The following is a 13,942-nucleotide window of genomic DNA, read 5'->3' on the forward strand; positions in this document are numbered from 1 at the left end:
ATATATATATATATATATATATATATATACTGATGTTCACATCATTGAATTTTTGAATTTCTGAATTTTAATTTTTTCTTTTCATTTTATAAGTTTTGCTGTGGTTTACAGTTTTTGTAATTGTGCACTTTGTATATATTGGCAGGTGCTTACCTCCTTAATTTTTTTTTATCGTGCATTTAATTGTGTTGTTGCAATAAAAGGTATGTTCACCTATTCGAGTAGTCAGGGAGAAAAGAAAGATAAAATTTTCACACAAAATTGTAGATATTAAAGTTTTAAAATTTTCTAGAGATGTTTTTCTTTCCTTTCCTTTCTCCCTGAGTATTCAAAACTGTAATTATTATTATTACTATTATTATTACTAGTATTATTATTATTATTACTAATAGTATTATTATTATTATCACTAGTATTATTATTATTACTACTACTACTACTAGTATTATTATTATTATCACTAGTATCATTATTATTACTACTACTAGTATTATTATTATTATCACTAGTATTATTATTATTATCACTAGTATTATTACTACTACTACTACTACTACTACTACTACTACTACTACTACTACTATTATTTATTTATTTATTTGTTTGTTTTTTAAGACAATTCCATGAACCAGTTTACAACATTAATGTCATCAGGAAATGTATGCCTGCAACAACTTCACATCCTGTTTCTTCTATTAACCTGTTATTCTTTAACAGCAACCAAAGCTACATGTATTTAACCCTAGTTCAGCCTTCATGTAACAGAATTATGCTCAAAAACATTCCAGCAGTAACCATCATGCGTTTTTTTTGTTTTTTTTAATGCATAGTATATCTAGAATACACTACCCAATGTGGTCTTTCTTCTACAGAGCAGTAGGAGGTCATTCAAGAGAGTTAGTTTCTATTTCTAACAGGTCTAATAATAACAAAGACGTTCCCTCATTGGTTTGTTAATTCTATAAAAAGAGCAAACATGACAGAAAGTACTTGACAACTGACCAAAAGATCAGTAGTTCAGGTCTCAACACTAGCACAATTGTATTCATAGTCAAGACTTCCCTTACAATGGCATGGCCCATCTAATTATAAGTTAATAGTAAAGTTAGTATAAGGTGGCAATGTAATTAGAGACAGTCCAATATATAAAGTGATTTATTTTGACAAAAATACCAATTTAATTTCCTCGAAACTATGACAGACTCGGTTTCTAATACTGGAAGAAATTCTTTCTCTCATCCACTTAACTCTATAGCATTCAAATTACTCTCTCAAATGTAATGTTTGTCTATTCACCTTTTTAAAAATTAATCATGTATTATCTTGTAGCTTTAAGATTTTGAAGATGTGACTGTTAACTTTTAGATTAACATTGTAGGGTAAATATGAGAGAGTCTGGATCAGGATAGCTTCTATAAAAGACAGGTAGAATATTTGGGCTGGATATGGCCTACTTAAATGCTAAAGGCTTAAAAAAAAATTGGAGACAAACACCAGCCATATGTTTCCTTGAGATTCATAACCCATTATGAAGCATTACACTGTGTAACATGAATTTTGTCCTTGAGTAGTAACTGTTATATCCTACTTGCTTATCCCTAGAAAGTATGAAAAATGGCTAATATTTCTTTCAAACTTTGCTTTTGTTACATTTACTCAAGCCCCAAAAAATCCCTCTCAATGCATTGCTATGATGCTCCCTCATTACTCCTGCTCCTGATCAGAAATGCACATATTATCAGCCACTAAGGACATTCTCGAGTGATTAAGGTCAAGCAAATCTGCGGTATTGAGCAGAATAGTTGCTCCAATGATATCTCTGCTTCAGCAACTCAGTGCTGAATCTATCTGAAATGTAATTGTTATGTATGACCAGTAATTCCTGGTTGAAAGAAACTAATTTCCAGTCATAGTCCAAAACAGTGAAGCGTCATATAGTGTTATCCACAATATTCTTGATTTAACGTGTTATTCAAAATGGCCGCTTTCTCTCTCTCTCTCTCTCTGATCATCAAATGTGCATGTCCTTTATATTCAAATCATAGCACAATTTGCATAATATTCACTCTCACCTAAAAAAAAATTTATAGATCAAGCCATTCCGGGGCTTTCCAAATTCTTTGAGATCAATGCAGTTGAGCGGATTCTTCTTTTTGTTTTAGAGGGTTGTCTCCAGGAGGCGAAAACATTTCAGTTAGATCTCTGTTTGGTTCTTGAGGGACCACAAACGTCTGGGTTAAGTCATCAGTTGGGTTAATTTTTCCTGATGATGCCAATTGTTTCATAGATAATGTGGTTTTGCAACTGTGCTTAACAAACGTGAGCATATTGGGGGTTGGCTTTGATTAAATCAACTTGGTCAACAAGAGGATCATACTTGCTAGTGCGATTGTTCCTTTGCACAAGCACAGGTCCTGGGCTGAGAAGCCATGATGGTATAGATGTTCCTGTAGCTGAACGTCTTTCATAGTTAAAAAGACGTTCATGAGGAGTGGCGTTGGTGGACATACAAAGTAGAGATCTGATTGAATGCAGCACGTCTGGAAGAATGGTTTCCCATGAAGATACTGGAAGGGCATGAGTTTTCAAAGAGAGTAGTACTGATTTCCAAATAGTACCATTATATCTTTCTACTTGACTGTTCTCAGTGGGATTGTACGGTGTTGTCCTACTTGTTGCAATGCCCTTACTAAGGAGCCATTCTCTCAATTTTGTAGACATAAAGGCAGTTCCACGATCAGAATGTACATAACTGAGCATACCAAAAACTGGAAACAAGTATGTAAAACATCTTATCACAATCTGAGCTGATGTGTCAAATACTGGATAACCAAATGGAAACCGAGAGTATTCGTCAGTGGTTGTTAGAAGATAAGGATGCTTCATGGAAGGAATCAGGCCTTTGAAATTGATTGAAAGTCACTCGAATGGCTGCATGGTCTTAATTAATTTAAGTAAGTTTGGTTTATAATATTGTGGTTTCACTTCTTGACATGGAGCAATTCCTACAAATTTGTTTCACGTTCTCCAATGAATATGGAAGATTTCTACTGCGGACGAAATGGTGAAGGTGTACTACACCAGGATGGCACAATATTGCATGTAACTCATGAAGTGAATACAAACTGATTGCTGAACAGCGTACCCTAGTGAATGCAACCGGAGTGATGTTACTGAATCCTGGGCGATAGTGAATATCAATCATATGAGTATGGAGATAACGCAATGCACCATCTCATAATTTTATCATTTTTAATTTTACTTGTTACTTTATAATTATACATGAATGCGACAGAACATTGATCAGTAATTAATGTGAAATGTCTACCTAGAAGAAAATGTCTCCAATAATGAATTGATTCGATAATTGCTAGGGCTTCCTTTTCAACAGAGGAGTGGTACTGTTCGCTACCTTGTAGCATGCGAGAATGGAATGCGACTGGTCTTCCATCTTACTTTAGTGTTGGAGATATAGCAAAATCCAAAGCATCCGTCTCAACAGTAAATGGAATGTTCTCATCTACTATTTGAATGGCAGCATTAGCTAGTTCTATCTTCAGTGACTCAAACGCTTTTACTTGTTGGCTGTTTAGAGGAAATTTTGATACATTATTGAGAGGATATTTTGTCAGAAAATTTGGAGATCCACTTAGCATAATAAGAAAACATACTGACTATAAGCTTTAATGATTTCTGGTTGGTTGATGTAGGAAGATTGAGGAGTAGAGCAAGCCTTTCTGGGTCAGGGCTGAGGGTATTGTGTGAGATATGGTATCCAAGAAAGTCTAGAGTTGTTGTTGAGTAAAAGCATTTCTTTTCATTTATGGTGAGCCCCTCACTTTTTGCTGCTATTTCAAATTTTTCTAAATTCTTATCGTGGTCATTTTGATCTTTCCCACATATGGTTAAATTGTCCATGAATGGGAATGTATCTCACAGCTTGTATTTACTCACAAAGTCATCCATTATACGTTGGAAACATGCACTGCCATTAGTTACTCTGAATGGCATCCTAGTAGACTGCCATAATTTACTGTTAGCTTCAAAGGCAGTGAATTGATCTTTCTCCGATAGAGGAATCTGATGGTATACTGAACATAAGTCTATAGTACTGTAGACCTTATACTTGGCGATGGTGTTTACTAACTCATCGATTTTAGGAATAAGGTAGGCATCAAGTTGCGTATGTACTAATTGTCTCTGAATAGTCAATCACCATTCTTTTCTTCTTGAACAACTAGCACTTGCGATCTCCAACAGGAGTTACTGGGCTCAATAATGTTCACTTCTGCTAGGTGGCATATTTCCATCTTGAACTCTCGATCATGTTCCGAGTATTTTTGCTTTGTAAGTATTGTTCAGTATAACCAAGGAGTTTACTCGGAATGGTGAACCTACTGATGCTGATACTGTCAATCGTAGATCATATTTATCATCTTCATGTGTCACTGTTGTTACGTTGCTCCTACAAAGTTTTCCAAAATGCCCTATTTTTTGGCATTTGTGACAGACTGCTTTCTGCACAGGACAACAACTCTGCAGGTGTCTAGAATAGCCACAAAACCAACATTGAGAGGGTTTTCCTTTTTGGATCACGGCAGAGTGTTCTTCTTCCAGTTTGGGGGAATCAATTGGCTTGGCTACGATGGGTGCTGTTGGACTGAAGTTGGCACACTCAGAGTTTGAAAAGACACTGGAACTCTGTTGCGCCACATCTAGCAAACGTGCTTGATCATAAGCTGTATTGAGGTCAACACTTTTGCTTTCTAATAGTCTTTGTCTTATCTGATTCAAAATGAGCACATTTATAAACGCATCTCGAATCATTTCAGATCGGTACTGCTCGGCATTCACTGCAACAAAGTCACAGTCTTTCGCTAGTATTTTGAGTTCATTTAAGTACTGGTCTAGAGATTCTCCAGGTTTCTGTTTTCTTGTGGCCAAAAGATGGCATGTCATTATGATGTTCTTTAGTTTAATATACACACTCTTAAGTGTATTTACAGCTTGTTCATAGTTCTTAACTTCACTAATGTATTCGTATACATTCGGTTCTACATATTTCGTCAAAAGATTGAGTTTATCAATAATTCTACCTTCCTGCCCTGGTAGTGAGTCTATAAAGTTGGTGAAAGTTCTAAACCAATAATTAAAAGTTTTGTCGATATTTGTGGAGTTTGGGTTGGCATTCAACCTGTTTGGTTTCAAGTATTTTTCCATATCTGGTATCCTTCCCAATTTGTACTTGTCTTTTCATTAATTTCTTTCCCTATAGATTATTCAACAAAGATTTTGAAATTAGTTTCTTTGATTGTTATGTGTGACTAGTAATTCCGGCTTCAAAGAAACTAATTTCCAGTCATAGTCCAAAACAGTAAAGTGTCATATAGTGTTATCCACAATATTCTCGATTCAACATGTTATTCAAAATAGTCGCTCTCTCTCTCTCTCTGATCATCAAATGTGCATGCCATTTATATCAAGAGAAGTCACTCAAATCATAGCATAATTTGCATAACATTAATTTGCATAACAGTAATGGAAAACAGGTCAGTTTCAAAATATTGATATCCAAGGAATAGTAGTCATTACCTTGATTTCTAGATAGAAGCAAATAGGAAATAACACTCACTGACCAAAGACAAAAAAAAAAGAGCTTTGTTAGATAGTGCCAGTGCCACATAAAAAGCTCCCAGCACATTCTGTTAAGTGTTTGGCATTAGGAAGGACATCCAGCCATAGAAATCATACCACAACAGACAGTTGGAGTTCGGACAGTTCCCTGCTAATCAGCTCCAAGTCAAACCATCCAACCCATGCTAGCATGGAAAGTGGACATTAAACAATGATTGATGTTGTTGCAGAGAGTGTATGATATGAAGTGCAGGATAAATTCTACTTATGAGAGAACTGTTTCATCTTCATCCCCACTTCCACAGAGAGAGGGGGGGGGGAGAACAATATAAAGTTGCAGTTATAAAAGCACTAGTGTATTGAGAGAAAAGTTAGGCCATAAGAGGAATTATATGCAGTGTGCAAGAGAGGAGATTGCACTGGTTTGATCACATGATTCAGATAGATGAGGACAGTTGCATAAGCAAGTGCTGACCACTTAAAGTAGAGGGAGGTTGTGGAAAAGGGAGATCCAGGAAAATATGGGATGAAGTACTGAAGGCTGATCTCAAAACACTGAGCCTTCCAAAAATATGACAGAGGACCAAGATATGTGGCACACTGTTGTATTCAAGAAAACCTGCCCACCACAACAGAACTGATATCCTAAAATCAAGGTGCCACATAAAGAGCATTGGTGTTGGTACTGGTGTCACATAAAAAAACACTAGTGCTGGAGTCATGTAAAAAGCACTAGTGATAGTGCCATGTAAAAAAGCACTGGTGTTGGTGTAACATAAGTGTATTGGAGAGAATGCCACATAAAAAGCACCCAGTACACTCTGTAAAGTGGTTCACATTAGGAAGGGCATCCAGCTATAGCAACCAAGCTAAAAAACAGCCTATAGAACTTGGTGTAGCCCCTGACCTTGCCAGTTCCTGTCAAACTAAAACCCATACCAGCATGGAAAAATGGACACTAGATGATGATGTTAGGCTTTATTTCTTTATCTCCTTTTTTGTCTTCCCTAACTAAAGGCATTGTCCAGTTTTCTTACTATCTCTAAGTTGCCTGAGATACACCAACACGTCATGTGTATTTGTATGTATGTGAATAAGTGAGGGGTGACACTAGATAATGTAGTTCAATAAACTACAAAAACTGAAGATAGTGACAGCTGAAATGGCTTTGATTATAGATCTGCTGGGTCTAGGTTGACTTGGGCTAAACAACAACAACATAAGTTGTTGTTGTTTTAGTGATATTCCCTGCAACCACTCCTCACAGTTAATTTTAATGTTTGTGACCTTTAAATAATAATCTGAAAACGAAAACAAAAGCCATAAGAAGTAGTATAGTGACAACTTTAGCCTCTACCTTCTCTCCTCAGCACCATTCCAGTCAAAGAAAATACTGCTTTGTTTATTTTTCTTAATATAATCAAATTACAATTTCCATAGTAAGACAGACTTGATTCTGCAATAAGGAGGTCACAGTTAAAAGTTATGAACATGATAGCCTTATATTTCTCCCTGTAAATTCAACTGAAAAGTGGGTTAGTTTGGAATTTTGGGGTGATGGGTGTTGTTTTGAAAGTAACAAGTAACATTTTATATGTATGTGTATGAGTGCCTATGTGTATACAAATATATGTACGTACACACATGGTTGACAGTAAAGAAGTTTGCCTTGTAATCATGAGGAGCTATATTTAATGTTACCACAAGTCCCTTCTACAATTAGAGTCCTCTACCATAAACTCAGGCCAACTAAAGCATTGTGACTGAAGTTGGTCAGACTGGAATTTTACTGAAATCTGTGGCATTATCTTATAATGACCCAACTCTGCCATATAGTATCATGATAGTTTTGATTGAATATCAGATTAACCGCACAAGAATCTATAGAATACACAATAATTTAACAAACTGTTTAAAATAGTGGTAATTAACCCTTTAATATTTAAACAGGCCATATTCAGCTAAAATATTCTACCTACTTTATCTTCAAACCAGCTAGATCTGGCCTCTCACACCTACTCTACAATGTCATTTTAAAAATGAAGAACCACATCATCGAAATCTCAAAGCTATGAGATAGTGCATAGATATTCAAATCAATCCAAATAAATAAGCATTACATCTGACAAAGTAATTAGAATGCTAAAGGGTTAAAACATTTTCAGAATTAAATATTTGAATAAATTAAAATGATACATCTTTAATATACTGTGTGATATAAAAATGACATGAAAAAATATTCTTTCTTCATATAAATGTGTGTGTATGCAAGGTGTATATAATTGTTTCCAAATCTCTTTTACATACTGGAAGTGATTAGTTTCATTATTACTGTTCAATGTTTGTCTTCCATGCAGGAATGGGTTGGATGGTTTAACAGGATCCAACAAGCCAAATGACTATATCAAACTTCAGTGTCTGCTTTGGCAGGATTTCTACAGCTGGATGCCATTTCTAACACCAAACAAACAATGTACAGAGTCTACTGGGTCCTTTTTGCAAAGGACTGGCACAAATAAAAGTCACCAGGTTGCTTGCAAGACACAGAAAGAGAAAAAGAAACCTTTTAGGGGGAGATGGTTTTATGCCAGGTGTTGAGAGTCTAAAGCAGGCATAGGTAACCTTTTTCAAAGCAGGCATAGGTAACCTTTTTCAAAGCAGGCATAGGTAACCTTTTTATGCCAGGTGTTGAGAGTCTAAAGCAGGCATAGGTAACCACAAGGGTCATAGCTCATCTTGCTAAAAAAATTCTAGGTAATTTTTCATTAGGCATATCATTCAGAAAGTCCTATGGGCTGCAACCTACGGTTTGTCCATGACTGGTCTAAAGTATGACAGAGGGTCAGGTATAGGTATCTTGCTATGGTTGGATGACGGCAGGGGGAATTAATGTTTCTCACTTTCAGCAAAACATAAAATGGATGATGATGACATCATTTCCAATATACATTGAAATATTGTTAAATAAATGACACCTATCTTGTTCAGTCACTATGTCCATTTACTATGTCAACGATCTTAGATTGGATGGATGAAGTTAATAATTGATAAGGGTAGAGAGGTGAGCTATGATACATGAATTCAAGGAAAAGTATGGGAGAATAAATAGTATAGAAAGTGGTGAAAAGCTGCAGAACAGTAATAAAGATGCAAAAGAGGAGAAGGATGAGAAAATGAGAAAAGATGTATGAATAAATAAGTTGCATGAGTGTGAGGGGAGAGACAGTCATAGTGCATAGGGACAGTGAGAAATGTATGGTGGTGGAGGAGAAATAATTTGGTGACATAGAAGGATGGTCAATGTGAAATATGAGTGGAGAGGGAAAATGTAAGGAATGAAAAATGGATGTCAAATGAAATGGTTCAAAGTCGTGAGGAAGATAACTGATATCACAGGAAAAGATGATGAAATATGCAGTCCTGTCCTCAATTACAGCAGCAGAATATTGCAGTTAGGCAAGGTCAGTGATAGAGATAATGGGTAGTGAGGAAAGCTTCATGAGAAAATTGGACAAGGAGCCCAGTTATGCAAATACACACACACACACACACACATTGTGCTTCTAGATCTTCATTTTTAGTAAGATAGGTGAGTATTCTCAAATACCACATATCACCAGTCATCCCAGTCCTTTTGTCATCACCTCTCCTCTATGAAGTTCAAAACTTCATCATCTGACTTTCTTTATACAGCTGTCTTCATCCATACACACCATATGTTTTCACAATCTGCTTTTCATTCTGAAAATAAAACCTTTTGTTACCAACAGAGATAATAGCTCTTTCTCCAGCCTGTTCTTATTCTAACAACTGTACTTTCAACACATACCCATTCACTATTAATTAAGTCTCTAGCTAACAGAAACTATTTACTACTTGTTGGGAACCTACAAGACTTTGAGAGCATTTGACAAAGTTTATTTGCCATGTGTTCTTAGTGCTTATTGCTTCTGAGCATCTGCCACATACAAAGGGTAATCTCTGTTCATCTTCCACTGTATCTCTTGTAAGTTCATAGTTTGCATTGGGTACACCATATGGAACTCATAACAGCTCCTTTTCTATATGCTGAATGAGACCATTTCCCTGATGGAGACAGAGTCCTGTTTCTTTTCCTACTCACTAAAACTTGTGGTTGGTATAGCCTACAGTTCCAAAGTTGGGCGGTAGACCTCCCAGGATCTCCTATATCGACATCACTGTATATCTTTCGTGCCTTTTCTCTAGGGAGTAGAGCTTCAATTCCTTTAACCTCTCCCAGTAGCTCATCTGTTTCACCAAGTCAGTCTTGTTTGTGTAGTGGTGCTGGGTTACCTCAAGTTCTGCCACCAGTTTGATGCTCTGCAGTGACCACAGTTGAGAGCAGTAATCCAGACAACTGAAAACAAAAATTCTCCATAGAAGTAGCAAGGTATTGTTTTTCGTGGTTCTGAATGATCTCAGAATCCATCCAATTACTCACTTGCACAGTGTTGCCATCTTGGTAATATGCACATGGAATGTTGCATCATTACTCGTATGGATTCCTAGGTCATGCACCAACTGATTCTGGGACTGCACTACTCCCTGGTCCTGTGCATTCTGTTGTATTCTCTTTGTGGGCCAATAGTGGAGTGCTTGAAACTTCTCAGAATTAAACTGTATGTTATTTTCACCAGCCCATTTGTATATTGCATACAAATCATTTTGCAGTTTAGTACGTTATCAGAGTCCTTGACTACCTGTGATACTTTTGTATCACATGTGGTGGCTCCCTCAAACATGAATGCCTGAGGTCATGTCTAAGAGAGCCACCACAAACAGTAACGGTCCCACTACAGTTCTTAGAGGGATTCTGCAGTGAATTAATACCTCTCCCAGAGACAGTTCACTGACAGTGCCATTGATTGCAAGTATCTGACTTCTGCCTTTTAAAAAGTCATGCAGCCACTCTTCCAGTGAAAGTCACACAGCTTGTGACATATCACCTTATGATCAACTTTGTCAAAGACTTTGGCAAAGTTGAGATATATCATCTCCACATTTGAGTAGTTGAACTGTTGTTTCAGTACCCAGTCATAATGCTGTAGTAGCTGTGTGAAGCAGCTTCTTCCTGTTGTATATTTGTGAGCAAGTTATTCCCTTCCTGGAACGTGATCAGTCTCCTTCTGACAATGCATTTCATGACCCTGCTAACATGTGATGTCAGAGAGATAGGCCTGCAATTTTTAGTACCTGCTCTGCTTCCTTCTTTATGGACAGGGTATATAATACCCTCTTTTAACAATTTGGTCAATTTAGCACATGCAAAGAAACTCTGTAAAAGTATATGAAGTAGTGAGTGCTTTCTTGCAGGTCTTTAAAAGAACATGCCGGAAATCCATCTGGGCCCATTGCTAAGTCCCAGTTCATCTCATCAACAGCCAATATTACATCTTCCTCTTTTATGTCGATGTAATTGATGGTTGCCTCTTTCCCACATAGATCTGCAGTGTTGAAAAGCTTATGAGGCTTGCTTATTTGCATGTTTCCCCTAGAGAGATGAAGACACTTTTAAATTGTTCATTTAACACTTTACTTATCTTCCTAGGGTCTGCAATTAGTGAGCCATCTCCTTCAAACAGTGACACTATCTTGTAGTACACTGAGACAGATTCTTTTGCAAACTTGTAGAAGGCTTTAAGATTCATTTTTATATTTTTCACCATCTTGGTTTCTTTCTACCCTTACCTTTTATGGAAGAGTCTAAGTTTATCTCTAAAAGTGCCTCTTTGAGGAGGGATTTCTTGCTGTCATTAAGTCATCTTTTTAAGCAATTAGAGATCTTTATTCTCTATCTCAAACGGACGCTCCTGTCTCGAGGAATGATATTTTTGTATGCAGTTGCTCTCTTTTACAGGACAAATGTATATGGCTTGCATTAATGACAATTTTTAAAGTTTCATATAAATGTCTTGCATAGAGAAACTTGTAAGCAAATTTTGCTGGAGTATCATCATCATCATCCTCATTTAACATCCACCTTCTATGCTGGCATGGGTTAGACACTTTGACAGGAGCTGGCCAGGCAGGAGACTGCATTACAACAGATGCCTGATGCAGTTTTTTCAACTGGATGCCCTTCCTAATACCAACTACTCCACATAGTGGACTCAGTGCTTTTTACGTGGCACCAGCACAGGGGAGATCAGTTTTGGCATGATTTTTACAGCTGGATGCCCTTCCAAATGCCAACCAGTTTACGGTGTGGACTGGATGCTGTTTACGTGGTACCAGCACAGGCAGGATCACCAAATAACTTGAAAGATAAAGATCCTGAGAGGGGAGAGGTCATTAGAGATGATTTTGTATGTTTTTCAATTGACTTCCAATCAGCCTATGTGCAAGTGTGTGTAAAATATATATATACACACACACACACAAAATTATATGTATACATATATCTATATAAAATCTATCAGCTACCAATTTCCCTCACAAGGCCTTGACCTGAAGCTATAGTAGAAGACATTTTGCTCAAGGTTCCATGCAGTGGGACTGAACCCATAACCACATGGTTAGGGAAGCAAGCTTCTTAACTACACAGTAATGCCTGCACCTTATATGTGTGTGTGCGTGTGCATACATACACCAACAGAGAGAGAGAGAAAAAGTGATATATATATATATATATATATATATATATATATATATATATATATATATATATATATATATATATATATATATATATATACACACACACACACATATATAGTAATATAACAGAGACAATTATGTTGTATGTTTGTGATATATTTCTTGATATTCGTGTGTTCCTGTCTGTCTGTGTATCTATATATACGCGCGCGTGCATACATATCGTGTTGTATATGTTATACAGTAATTTATACAAATATGTGCGTATAAATTTTAGTGGTGTATACATGTGCATGCGTATGTATTGTATGCTAATATATACAAGCCCTATATTGTAGTAGAATATATACCTATGTATAATGCAAGAGAAACGTATGTTATATATAATATCGAGAGAACATAGATAGATAGATAGAATCATATTGGAACACTGATATGTATATAAGTCCATGTAGGTGCGTGTGCCTACAGGCATACACATTGTTTCTTACCTTATCCGAGTTCAAATCCGGCTCGTCCTGTATTAACCGGTACAAGAATGACTTCTGATCGCGACATAATGTCGTTCGAGTGGTCATAAATATTGTTCCACCAACATTTAATTTCACCCACTCGTTCTTGCGACATCGAGCGGGTTGTTGTTTGCTTGTATTACTGGAGCAGTCTTTCGCAACTGATTCGTTCGTCGCCATCTTCCTGGCTGCTCTCCCTTGGCTCACTTTAATTACTTCACTTTATTATTATTATTATCGATAATAATATCACTACAACTATTATTATTATCATTAATAATATCTCTACGGCCGACACTAGTTACTGCTGCTGCAATTATTATTATTAATATTTTTGTTGTAGCTGTTGTAGTTTTCGATGTCGTTATTGTAGTTGTTCTTATATGTGTTACTATTGCTATTCATCACGGCTCTTTTCTCCACATCTCACTTCCTCTCTTTTTAACTTTCACCGACAAACCAAATAAACTCATCCACTTCATGTCTTTCATCACAACCAAATATTACAATTCCTCGCCACCTCAAACTATTTTTATTAATGATTCTTGACACACATCACACCCGGGCCCACAGACTTTACATCATCCACTTTTGCCTACCTCACCGTTCCGAGTTCAATTTCAATCTCCGATCTACAACGCTTCGGCCTTGTTTCTGAAATTCATTGAATTACTCCAGTAATTAATCAATCAGCATTGCCCTCTTCCCATTTCAAAAATTTTGTTTTGTCTAATTAAAATAAATCATTATTTCATGTTACTAATAAACATGAAAATATATTCCCCGAGATAAATACTAATTATATGACTTTATATCTTGTTAAATTAAATGAAAATGTTATTTCTAAGGGTATAAAATTAATCAGCGAAATATGAAATTATTTACTTTTGATTAGATACTTTTATTTTTTCAATTAAAATTCTTCCAGAACCTGAAATATTAATAACTTCCCACTTTAATTCTGAATGCGTCTGGAATTTGTTTCTTCTCCTCAGATCTTATTCGTTTATTTCCATTTAAGTCTATTTGTAAATACGTATGTCTTATAATACTCTTCATTGCCCTCTCTACAATTATTCTTCAGCATAATTATTATTTTTCCTTTAATATTCTTCGCGAGAAAAAAAAAATGGGAATATTAATTCAAAGAACCATTCTGTTTCTGCGATGTATATCAG

At 36.1% G+C, this 13,942-nt stretch overlaps 1 protein-coding gene across 1 annotated transcript in view; it reads right to left on the reverse strand.

Annotated features, from left to right (window-relative positions):
* LOC106883089 (BTB/POZ domain-containing protein KCTD5-like) overlaps positions 1-12,997 on the reverse strand; it is a 70,840-nt gene extending 57,843 nt beyond the window's left edge. Inside the window, exon 1 of the mRNA XM_052971195.1 lies at positions 12,744-12,997. Coding sequence (XP_052827155.1) covers positions 12,744-12,944 — 201 coding nt within the window. The 5' untranslated portion in view covers positions 12,945-12,997. The remainder of the gene's footprint in view (positions 1-12,743) is intronic.
* Between the last annotated feature and the right edge of the window lie 945 nt (positions 12,998-13,942).

This window comes from Octopus bimaculoides, chromosome 10 (genome assembly GCF_001194135.2).
Source record: "Octopus bimaculoides isolate UCB-OBI-ISO-001 chromosome 10, ASM119413v2, whole genome shotgun sequence".
Lineage (NCBI taxonomy): Eukaryota > Metazoa > Mollusca > Cephalopoda > Octopoda > Octopodidae > Octopus > Octopus bimaculoides.